The sequence below is a fragment of the Limulus polyphemus genome, unplaced genomic scaffold, assembly GCF_000517525.1.
Source record: "Limulus polyphemus unplaced genomic scaffold, Limulus_polyphemus-2.1.2 Scaffold1197, whole genome shotgun sequence".
Classification (NCBI taxonomy): Eukaryota; Metazoa; Arthropoda; class Merostomata; order Xiphosura; family Limulidae; genus Limulus; species Limulus polyphemus.
Genome location: NW_013666807.1, coordinates 249,366 through 261,828, shown reverse-complemented (window position 1 = coordinate 261,828; position 12,463 = coordinate 249,366). Strand labels below are relative to the sequence as shown.

The 12,463-nt window shown below is 36.5% G+C and overlaps 1 protein-coding gene across 2 annotated transcripts in view; it reads right to left on the bottom strand.

Moving 5' to 3' along the window:
• Positions 1–12,463, bottom strand: part of LOC106462564 (TNF receptor-associated factor 4-like) — a 47,930-nt gene that overhangs the window by 23,251 nt on the left and 12,216 nt on the right. Inside the window, exon 1 of one of the 2 annotated variants that reach the window (XM_022389858.1) lies at positions 2,820–3,480. The exons of the other annotated variant lie outside the window; for it this stretch is intronic. Coding sequence (XP_022245566.1) covers positions 2,820–2,866 — 47 coding nt within the window. The 5' untranslated portion in view covers positions 2,867–3,480. Of the gene's footprint in view, positions 1–2,819; positions 3,481–12,463 lie in introns of those variants that run through there. 2 annotated transcript variants of the gene reach the window in all.

The following is a 12,463-nucleotide window of genomic DNA, read 5'->3' as shown; positions in this document are numbered from 1 at the left end:
ATATAATATGATATAGCCAGAGGCCTAACGCAGACGACACGGTCAATGAAAAGCATTCTGGGATATTGCGCGCGTGTTTAATATCTTCTTAAATAAATTATTCTTATATATATATATATATAATTATTTCAATAAAGAACACACCATTTTATACGCAAAATATGGATAACTGACGAACGACAATCAAGATGTCGGCATCCGGTGGAAGGAGGGGACTTTCCGAACAACGGTTTTTGAATTGATTAACATGCACCTATGCAGAGGGTTTGGGGGAGGGGGTTCGGTCGAACCCCCTATTTTTGTGATGTAAAAACTTATATAATTATAGCGCAGCTACTTGTGGTATTTAATTTTTTCTACATGGTCTACGTTCTTCTGATGACTAGCATGTTATCGCTTGAAATAGTCGTATGTAATGGCTTCTGTTGACACTTTGTAATTGGAAGCCGAAGCCGTATTGCTGTTGTCAGGTTTTGTGGGCCGGATTCTTGCTGATTGTGATTCGCACAATATGTGTTGGCTATTGATCTCACAAATTAGAACCCTCCCCATTTTAAACATTCCGTGTACGGGCTGATTGGATATGATGAATATAACTGGTCTTCTTCAAGTTAGCTATAGAACTCAGTTGTATATATCCCCGAATTTCGGTAAGATTTCAATCAAATTCAAATTTTTTTTTATTAATTAGCTTCAATAATTCCAATTGTCTAAAGCAAAGTATCCGCCTCTCCCCCCCCCCCAAAAAAAAAAGAAATGGCAGATTTTAAATATTTAAGCCAATTTTTATTTCATGTTGTTAAAATATATGAAGTTATCTGGATTGGTTGAAGTCAAAGACTTAGTGTTTCTAGAAAACGTGGTATTATCCAAGTGTTACTATGTCATCAACCATTTAGTTTGTACACATAATTCCTCGTCGCCAGTTCTTGGTGCAGCTTTGAATTAGGCCCTACACTTTATTATGCCAGAAAGCCAGATATCAGTTCTTGGTGCAGCTTTGAAAATATCTAGCTTTCTAGGATAATAAGGTCTACGACCTAACTTGTAAATGTCAGTAGATTTTTTTTTTTTTTTTACAGACATCATTGTATAGTAGTTCATGGAAAAAAAAACTAGGCGTATATTCTATTGCCGCATATTTCGTATTTAAATAATTTCCTAAACTACAAAAGATGTTTTTAATTCACTACATGAATAGGTCAACGTTTTTATCTTTAAGCATTTCAGGATTGACGAAGAAGAAAAGATCCAAGACCCGCATCCAAGATTAAAAACGAAGTGAAAAAAGTAGCTGACGTGAATATGAATACATAATAACAAAAGGATACAAGGACGTTGAATTGTATAGAAAAGAAAATCCACGAAAGAGAGAGTCGAGCTTCTCGATTATGCCACGGGTTGTCGCTTTTATCGCTTAATTCAAAAGGTTTGAATAAAGAGAGGGAGATGTAGGGCAAGAATGTCATTCTAAAAATCTTTACTGGTACGTCACAACCGGCTTTCGGTTGAACAAGGTTAATCTTGATGAATAACGACATACTGACGTCACCATATGCAAGCCAACTTACATATCAGAATGTAGTCCACTGTTGCTGGGCTTCTTAGACCTATTTCTAATGCAGCTCCCACTTCAACCTTTAATATACATCCATTTCATTATAAACAGTTACAAATGCACTGTGCTAATATAAAGACAAATTAACCACAATAAGTAGAGTTACCAGATTTCCAGAGTGAACAACTGGGACTCTTTCAAAACTTTAATATTAACCCTGTATTCGGAGACATTACAGAATCGTATTTAATATCCCCCATATTTCCTGTGATGGCCACCATTATGTGCCCTAGCTAGAAATTGGCATGCCTCCCTCCCCCCGAATAGTTTTTGGAGTCGTGTACACACAGAAGTGATTCAAGGCATGATTAGTTAGTTAGTTTGTTTCAGTTCTCATGGGTACCTCCTCCACGGTGGGCTGTAGACCCCGAGGAAAAACGAAACGTCAGTACCCCCCCCCCCCCGAGAATATATCAGTTTTGTACAACAATTCTAGCTACTATATTTGTTTTGGCCCGTTATGGCCAGGTGGTTAGGGTTCGAATCCACGTCCCACCAAACATTGTTGCCCTTTAAGCCGTGGGGACGTTATAATGTGCAGGTCAATCCCACTGTTCGTTGGTAAAAGAGTAGCCCAATAGTTGGCAGCGAGTGGTGATCACTATCACTTCCCCATCCCCTCCTCTTCCCAATGGTGAGCACAAACTATAAACAAGGATGCAACAGTTCACAAGATGCCAAACGAATCTCCTACACTCACTGGGAAGCAACTTTTAGTGACCTCTGACCTTTCTTTTTTGATAGGAAGTTTAAAGGGGATATCAAGAAGAAAGTTATTTATATATTTCATTTATTCATTATTTAGTTAGCCAGTGGAGCTTCTTAAGCACTTGAGCTTTGACCTTTGGTCCCCCCCCCCCCATCACACAAACACATTGAAATTACAATTGGATTTATGAAAGGTAAAATTCTGTACTACGTTCAGTAGCGTTAGTTGTACTCATCTGCCGCGAGGTGGCAACAAACGTAAGACTGTTGCTAAACGCTCAGTTCACGTACAGAGCTAGTGCCAGGGAAGATAATAAACACCTGCCACTTGCAAATACGTAATGAAATTTATCAAACGATTTGAGGAAATTCCAAAACATGAAAGGGTAAAAGTCATGCAGGTAAGAAATTCAACCGTCATATTTACTTAAAATGATAAGTTATGAACTTATAAATAAATCCCAGATTTTACATATTTTTTATTTAAGCCTACCTGAGTTTGGTATCCCTTTGATTCTTGATCGTTCCTACACACCACATGATTTCTGTTCAACTCACAAACAACAACGATATTTCGTCAAAAGTCAACCTACGTTTACTTCAAGGTATTCAGTTTATAGAAATGGATATCACTGTGTACGCTAGGTAATCCAATAATATCATCAATACACCTGTTCCTCGAGTGTGGGAGGAATAAAACTGCAAAACCTTTTAGCATGTTAACATCTTGTAACATTTACCAGAGAAGCACCCAACTTCAGATTTCATATCAGGATGTCAGAAGTTCTCTAACCAACAAACACGATTCTTTAAACTTATTAGAAATATAACACGGGATCTCTCTGTGCAAACTGCACTAGGCGTATCTGTAACTTATGGAAAAGGACCAATTACAAAATACTGACGATTAAGAAATGCCATCGAGAAGCAAGAAAGGATTTCTTTTTCTTCATAAAACAACAGTTATATGTCGGCCCACTAAGGCAGTCATCAGCCAACCATGTCAAAAGATTAAGTTTGTTGCTCAATCCTTGCTAAAAATTACGAATTTTGCATATCTAATTCTCGGCTTTTGAACATTTCACTACAGAATCTTATCAAAACTTACAACACAGTCTTCAAACTTAGAAACGGGGATAAATGAAAAACTAGGAAATTCTTGAGCTGATACCGCTCGGCTACAAGTCGAGTTGTGGCTTCTCTCGCTCTTCACTTCGCTAAATCAACTAAACTTGCTCACACGTCAGAAAGGAAATTGCTAGCCACAGTTTCCTTCTATTGTCTCTACCCCACGTGACTACCTCCCTCCCTCCTACTCAGGTAGATAAAGAACGATCAGCATCAAAGAAAGCAACAAACACCGCTGCAACAGACGCTAACTTTCTACATCTTATGCCCTTAAGGAAGCGTCTGTTTTTTTATTCTTCGTTCCAGAGTAGTCTCTGCTGTATTCTCTGAAGAACGCGAAGTACAACATTTGTGCAGGAATGTGAATATTAATTACATTCTCCTGAATTATCATAATTTACTCAGACGATCAGTACCAAGTAAACCTATATAAGCAGTTTTTAGAAGCCTCTTAGATGACTGTTGGTTAATGATAAATCAAAAGACAAGAAAACGTTTTTGAAAGTTGTAAAGGTGTTTAAATCGCTTCCTTGTCGCTATCATAAGCTTGTTAAATGTTAATGTGGTTCTATACGAATATATCAAATTGTAAACACAATTTCATGTCAGTTTTGTTTGAAATATATTTTTATTTCAAACAATTGACTGTTAATCCTGCATTCATTCAAACTGATAATGACTATAGTTAATTATATTTCTCGTAAGGCACCAGAATGAGATCTTTTTTCTTCAACACTAATTATTTAATCAATCCCTTTAGATTTTTCAAGAAGTGTATAATATTATTTCAACCACACTGTGTCGCCATATCCATAACTGAAAAAAAGAATATAACATGAAAATATAATAGGCCTAATAGTGGTATCTTATTACAAATATATTCATTAGCAGAAGCTCGAAAAAAAAATTGTGCTTAAATTAGTATTTTTATTGTAACAGTACATCTTTAATAACTTCAAGATTTCAAGAATAATGCCAAAGAATTATAATTGCGGACACCGAAATCTGTTAGTCCATTTGTCTTAGGCCTAACGTTAGTTAAGCCTTTATCAAGTATGGCCTATATTCGATAAAAGAGATAAGTTAACACTAACTTGTGTACTTTTTTGGTTTAGTTTTGTTAGGACTAAAATTTACTAGTAAATAAACTTATGTTATTCTACAACCTAACATTAGACCTTTTTTTTTTAAACTTTGCTAAGCTTTTAATATGTTGCTGTACAAAATGCCTACTAAAGCATATTTAAATCTGTTGAATGAAGCGCGTAGCATACGTATTTAGATAGTAAGGTGCGCGCGCATTTTCAGGACGAACAAAATCTGAGTATTATTATTATTATATATTCTAATCATGCTTCGTCAGCTTAATTAACAAAGACGTTTACACAACAACATTTGTTGAACAAGATATAATTTAATAGTTTCGTTTTGAGTTTACTTACTAATTAAATACATTTTACTTACTGTAATAAGATATAATTTAACTGCATTTTCTTTGATATTTTAACCTTACAGTGTGTGCAGATTTTGGTTATCACACAGGAATAAACATTGCTAAAACTTACAAAATGTGAAACCGTAAATTTGCAAGTATCTCCGCAAGTAGTGGTAAAAAATGCAAAACGCCCACAAAATACTGCAAAATGCAAAACTGAAAATTTGTATGTACCCCCCACATGGACCTAATTAACCTCCATTGCAATTTTGGTGACGATCCATCCACACCCTGCGAAGTAGTTACATGGACGTACAACAGACAGTACTATTATATTTATATAAATTCTTTGAGGTGAACCTTCCACAACTAAAACAAGTACAGATATACCCCCCTCAGGTGACTCAGTGATAAACTTGCGCTTATGACGCTAAAATGCGAACTACTATTAATTTATCTATTACAAATGATAAAAATAATAGGGTTAATACCCCAGTCAATCACAATGGCTACAACCGTGGATCCATAGAATATTTGTGCTATTATTTATCTGACATTATTATTGTTATAATTATTGTGCTAATAAAAAAAAATAACTCTTACGTAAACCCAAGACTGTTTCATTGTGTAGTAACTTTTCGGGGGTATTTATATCACCACGGCATCCGCCACATATTAGTAGCAGTGTACGAGAGAGAGAGAAAATAGTTCTTTCTTGTTGCTACTCTAACAAATATCAATAATATTATAATGTTTAATTTTATTAGAAAAAGTTTGTGTCTGAAGTAAGATACATTAACAAGGGTCGATGGCACAATGGATACCCTCCGCACGTGTGCTTTCACCGGAAGTCGGTTTGGCCTTCATGATACCTCACCCATCATCTATTACGCGTCAATAGACGATGTGAATGTGGTTAATCGTGGGAAAGTGGGTTTTTACAGCGATCTCTCACCAGTAAATAAAAGTACTTGGTTATCCCCCTTCTGGTAATAAAAAAAAAAAAGGTAATTACTAATGTCAAGTTTTCCAAAACTAACCCTAGGGCTAGTAAGACGAAGAATAAACATATACGAATATGTATAGTTTGTTTCGTTAGTGTGTTAGACATCTTGATTTTCATTAGGAATAATTATCATTAGTTCGCTAGTGGTCAGAGTTTTATATCTGTGGTGAGTATAAGTGTCAGTGAGAACCAATTTTTGTGAATCACAAATAATGATTAATACCTTCAATAAGTTATAGTAAAATTAGCACAAAATTCAATCTCAGAGCATCTATTTTTCAGAATTTTCCTGGGGGGCATGCCCCCCCCCCAAAAGCGCTATTTTGAGTCGTCTGACCAATCAAAAATTTCTTACTGTATTTTTTTTTTTAGAGCAATATTCCACATTTTGGAAGAACAACAATCCATAATGTAGAGTTATCCAGTTCACGCTGTGGTAGTTTGACCTACTTCGGGTTCAATAAGACTAGCTTGCTTATTTGCCGGTTTTTCTTGACAATACAAGAAAGTAATAATTAACGATATATATATAGCGGTAAACGACATAAATAAAACTCATGAAAACTTACATTTCACCTGTTGAATCCAGTTCACATTGTAACAGTGGTTGTGAAGCAATTTCTCAATTATATATATATATATATATATATATATACTATCTCAACCACCACTGTGTCCACCGTATCCCAACCGACTTTCACCTGTTGAATCCAGTTCACATTGTAACAGTGGTTGTGAAGCAATTTCTCAATAATATATATATATACCATCTCAACCACCACTGTGTCTCCCGTATCCCAACCGAACTGAAGAATCCTGGTATTTAGCGAAAGGCCTCGTCGGTACTGGTTATAGCAGATTTAGTGTGATTGGGATATTACTATAGACTTTTTTTCTGTCTTCCAGAAATTGATATTAATAATATTGTTGACGCAACATTATTCAAGCGAATATTGTTTATCGTTATTTATAACAGTCGTTGAATTACACACTCGCTAGAAATGTAATAGTTATAAGTATGGAATATCACTAAATTAGAAGACTGAAAAAAAATTCACGTGTATTTGTTTGTTTAAATTTCGCGCAAAGCTACACGAGGGCTATCTGCGCTAGCCGTCCCTAATTTAGCAGTGTAAGACTAGAGAGAAGGCAGCTAATCATCTCCACCCACCGCCAATTCTTGGGCTACTCTTTTACCAACAAATATTGGGATTGACCGTCACTTTATAACGCCCCCACGGCTGAAAGGGCGAGCATGTTTGGTAGGACTGGGACGGGGATTCGAACCCGCGACCCGCAGATTACGAGTCAAGCGCCCTAACCACCCGGCCATGCCGGACACACGTGTATTTAGAGCACAAAAAATACGTTGTTCGAGGAAATGCATCTTTCAAACTACAACTGTCAATATTGTTCGTAGTTATTTAAAATACAAAAACACACAACGGGCTATACGTACTATGGCCACCACGGGTATCGAAACCCGGTTTCTAGCGTTATAATTTCGCAAACTTACTGCTGTACCGCTAGGGGGCACTGTCAATATTAACAATTGTACTTTCACAATAATAAGATTATTCTGGTATAACTTGCGCGTGATTTATTTGGACAAAACCAAATTTCAACGACAAATTAGAAAGATAATTTATACTATTATTTAGTATGTACGATACAGGGCAAGGGGAAAATATACAGAGGAGCCATAACAATATATTATAATTGCCTAACTATTTTTAGGCTATCAATATGTGGGGGGGGGGGAATATGTCGATGTGATCAATATAATATAATTTATTAGATAAATAATCTTTTTTTTCCCCTATTTTGAAACCCGATGGGTCAGTGGTAAGTTTACGAACTTACAATACTAAAATACGGTGTCAATCTCTCCGCAGTGGACATAACGCAGAGACTTCCCTGTGTAGGTTTTGGGCTAACAACAACTGTATGTTAAGCGAACTAGATGGCGCTGTGAAAATAAAAAGAAATTGAAATAACTGCAGCGTTGGAAAGGAAGTTTCGTTCTAATAACTCGCTGAAGCTTCAGCTGCTTAAACGATTTCAGCAGCTACGCTCTACTTGAAGCTTACTATCGATTAAAAAAAAAAAAAATAACTCTTTTCGTGCTCCCCCCCGAAAACAGCCCTGTTAATGTCTGTATGTGGTAAGAGCGGTTATAAAACAGTAAGAGCTGTAGTGGGTGTTTTGAAAGAACTGATCAATAATATTCTTATTTGCTGTCACTAATATGTTAATTACACTATATCTACCAAATCCTGTGCCGACGAGGCCTTTCGCCCAAAACCAGGGCCCATCACGCCAGCTAAGGTTACACGTGTACAATCACGTGTGTAATTCACCGAAAAAACACTTAAGATTTGAGCATGTCAAAATTATCAGACTGAAATGAAAAGCTACATTGGTGTTTGTTCGAATTGTGCCACTGCTGGTTCTGAACTGTAATTAATTTAAATCGTTTTTGTTACATAAAGGCTCTCTTCTTTTTAGATCCTTGCTTGGTATTTTACGTTTTGATAACTTGCACGAACACCAGAGTAACATTTCATTTCGGTCTTGTAATTGTGACATGTTCGAATCGCGAAATGGTACTTTCATTCCACTAACGACCGAATTCCGAAATTGACCGCATCATATGTAATAATTATGTATATATATATGTATATATTGATTTGCCGTCAGGTGAAGTGTGTGTTTTGTTTCAGTGCAAAGCTACACAATAGACCAGATTTTTGCGTTCTAAGTCCGTAAACTTACCGCTGACCGACCGGGGCGTGTCTTTAGGCGGTTAAAAGATGAAAACCCTTAGGGTTTGACAAAAATTAGTTACTCAAAAACTATGGAGAATGGAGACAAGTTATATTAAAATTTTTATCATAGTAGTCTCATGCTCACAATTACGTGCTAGTTTCGAGTGTTTTTTTTTTTTTCTTTCTTTCTCAAAACGAATAATTAAACAAATCGGTACATTATCGTAGTGAACATTCGAACTTTTCCACATTTTAATGGTTAAGTTAAACTGGTAGAATAAATAGACATTATTAATTTCGTGTTTGACGAAGTTAAAATTTAATCGTAAAACCGTTGCTGTACTCCAACACACACGTTTGCAGTCTTGGAGGAAGTTAAAATGGCGAATTCTTGCAAAAGTCTACTAACTGGTATAAGTAAGAAAAATGTATTTAATTACCAAATTGTTGATTTATTTTTACTTTAAGCAGATAGCTTGCTCTGATTGGAAAACCTGTCAATCGGTATATCTAGTTAAATACACCCTTCTTACGTTTCTACTTATAAAGATTATAATGCATTGTTTCCTCAGTTGTGTACCCTCGCGGTCAACAATATTATCGGTCGTAATCTTAATAATATCTCACGAGGTTCGGCCATCTTAGAATATTTAGATTAGTCCTAAATACACATATTGAGCTAACAATTCAAAACAATCTTTATAATAAAATAATAATACCGAACAATAAACAAAAATACTAAATAATGACATTCGATACATTAAATTGTATAATAAACTTTGTTAATAAAAGTAACAAAAAATTAATAATATAACTTACCTGGAGAACACTGAGACACTAGCTTTTAGTTTAAAAAAAACACCAGAAGATGTCACCTTTTATATTTTAATTGTTAAATAGTTTATGTCTGCCGATTTATGCGGTAAGTTTCGTTGCAAAGTCAAATACACAGAATGACTGTAGGTTGACATGGCATAATATCTCGCTTATCCCCCCCCCCCACTCCTGATTTGGCCAGAGGTTAAGCAGGTGAGTCACTTTATTGTTTAAAGTGTAACAATAATTTATTCTCATTGAAAGTTAGTTGTTGCTGCATTTGTTAAACGAGTCTCATAAAACTTGCTGGCCAGAACCAGAACAACAAGGCACGCTAACATTCCACACAAGGCCGTTCACTTCCTGTCTTCTGCGCCCCCTGGCGATGTTGCCCTATAGCTGCAGGTGTAAAAAGAGGTTTCATGAAACGTCTGCAAGCTTCTGCTATATTCGTAAAAGCTATTAAATCCATACAAATTATCATCGTCGTTAAATATTCGAATATCAGAACTGGTTACAAAGGCCGATGGGAAATTTCCCGACGGACCGGTCTCATCAAGTGCCAAAAATTAGACCTACTGATAAAAGTTAATAGCCTAAACACGTTAAATTACAAATTAATAATTATCGGTAGCCCGTAAGCACTGTCTATCTCTCCCTACCCTTCATATAGTTGTAGCACATTAGCTTTTAGTATCCGACGTTTTCTACACAGTCCACATTCTTCTGATAAAGCATTAGCATTTTCTGGCTTGAAATAGTCGCATGCCCCCCAGACCACCGTGGTATCAATAGCATGCTTTACACAATATGTGTTGGGGTTTTGATCTAACGAATTAGAACCCCCCCCCCCTTGAAACATTCTGCGAACGAGCCTGGTATAAAATTGAAAAGGAACATAACGTGCCTACGAAAACTATGTAATATGAATATGTAACAGCTAAGAATTCGTAACTTTTGGAAACGGGACTTTTTAAATGTTTGAAAGAAGGGTATTAATGCGCGCGAAACGTACCATTTGTTCAGGTCTGTATTCTGTCTGAAGAGAACCCCTTGGTAACCATTAGAGGGGGATGCCAATGTTCCTCCCCTCTAGCTCCGTTCGTGATCGTTGCGGAACTATGTGTCAAAGGACTATGGGGGCAAGCAATTCTATTGCCCCCCCCCCAATCTATATCAAACTTACCCGTGTTTCAGAATATTCCAATCTTAAAATTTCAAATACGAATTATGGGGGGGGGGAGCTCCCCATTAAAAGTTTTCACTATACTTGATTGAGTTCCCAAAGTAAGTTGTAGGAAATAACGGTGTAAGTCCCTGAAATATTATGTTGTTGTTTTTTTAAGTTTCTGTGGGAGTTAAGTGGAGTTTACAAACTTAAACTAAATCGATCTAAAACCACCTTTTTTTCGTGGTTTTATCTTCTTGTTTAAGGTACGTAAGAGCTCATAGATAAATAATATCTGACCTACGTAAGGGTATTTAGACTTCTAACAGTGAGAGTTACACAAACTGCCCACAGTTTCGGACTTCCGTTCTTTACAAAAATCACCATCTTTGATTTGAAACGTCGGTAAATTTCACGAATTGGCGCATAAGCTACAGCTGTTCCGCGAACTTAACTTAAAGGTAGTTTTAAAACGTTTGTCGTATTTAACTGTTCTCGTTTTTTGTTTTTCTTTTAATTGTTGTTCTTGTTTAAATTTAAAATAATTTACAAAAACACACCGAGATTTCATAACGCAATGTTGAACAACTCACCTTCTCCAGGCCTGGACGATCGAATTAGAAACTCGAGTTTTCTTCGGAACTTTAAAAGAGAACCGAAGCACGCGACCTATCACCTCTGTTGCACGAACCCCTATCCAGCTGACGATCACCAAGTATATTGAACACTGCAGCCTCGAGAGACGAACGAGCACGTGTTCTACCTGACGAAGTATACCAGTCGACACCAGAACTTCTACCACATACCACACGAGGAGAAAGGAATTTAAATAAAACTAAATAAAACTCTGATGCCGTTAGTTACCCATTGAAACAATATGTGATAGTTTTATACCACTCACCAGCGCAAATGATTAGTGAAACAGTGGCACGTGCTTCACACGTGGCTCTATTCCACACATTTGTTGTGCCGGTTTTGTATTTTTTTTTCTTTTTACCATACATTTACTGTACCGGTTTCGTAGGGGTTTTTTTCCCCTTTTTACTACACATTTATTGTGCGGATTCGTAGTTTTTCCTTTTCTGCCACACATTTATTGTACCGGTTTCGTAGTTGTTGTTTTTTTCTTTTTTTACCACACATTTATTGTACCGGTTTCGTAGTTGTTGTTTTTTTCTTTTTTTTACCACACATTTATTGTACCGGTTTCGTAGTTTTTTAATTTTTTTCTTTCTTTTTACCACACATTTGTTGTGCCGGTTTCGTAGGGTTTTTTTTTGCCTTTTTATTACACATTTGTTGTGCGGATTCGTAATTTTTCCCTTTTTTTTTGTCACACATTTATTGTACCGGTTTCGTAGCTGTTGTGTTTTTTTTTTCTTTTTACCACACATTTCTTGTGCCGGTTTCGTAGTTTTCGTCATAATTATTATCTTCAATTATAGTCGACCTTGGTCAGTAGGTCTCAAACTAAAGAACGATAAATAAAGTTGCAATGAAAAACCAGAATAAAACTGTGAGTGTATATAATGTAAACCCTAATCTACAAGTATTTAAACCTTCACATCCACAGCTATGTTCCTCCCTTAACCTGTACGCTACCTTCTTGGGTCTGTCCGGCGCAACACCATCTTTATTTCCACACTCAACCAGAATCGAGTGGTCAAATTTCAGAAACAAAGACCATGCATGGACAGGTGGTTAGGGCACTCGACTCGCAATCTGAGGGTCGCAGGTTCGAATCCCCGTCTCACCAAACATGCTCGCCCCTTCAGTCGTGGGGGCGTTATAATGTGACGATCAATCACACTATTCG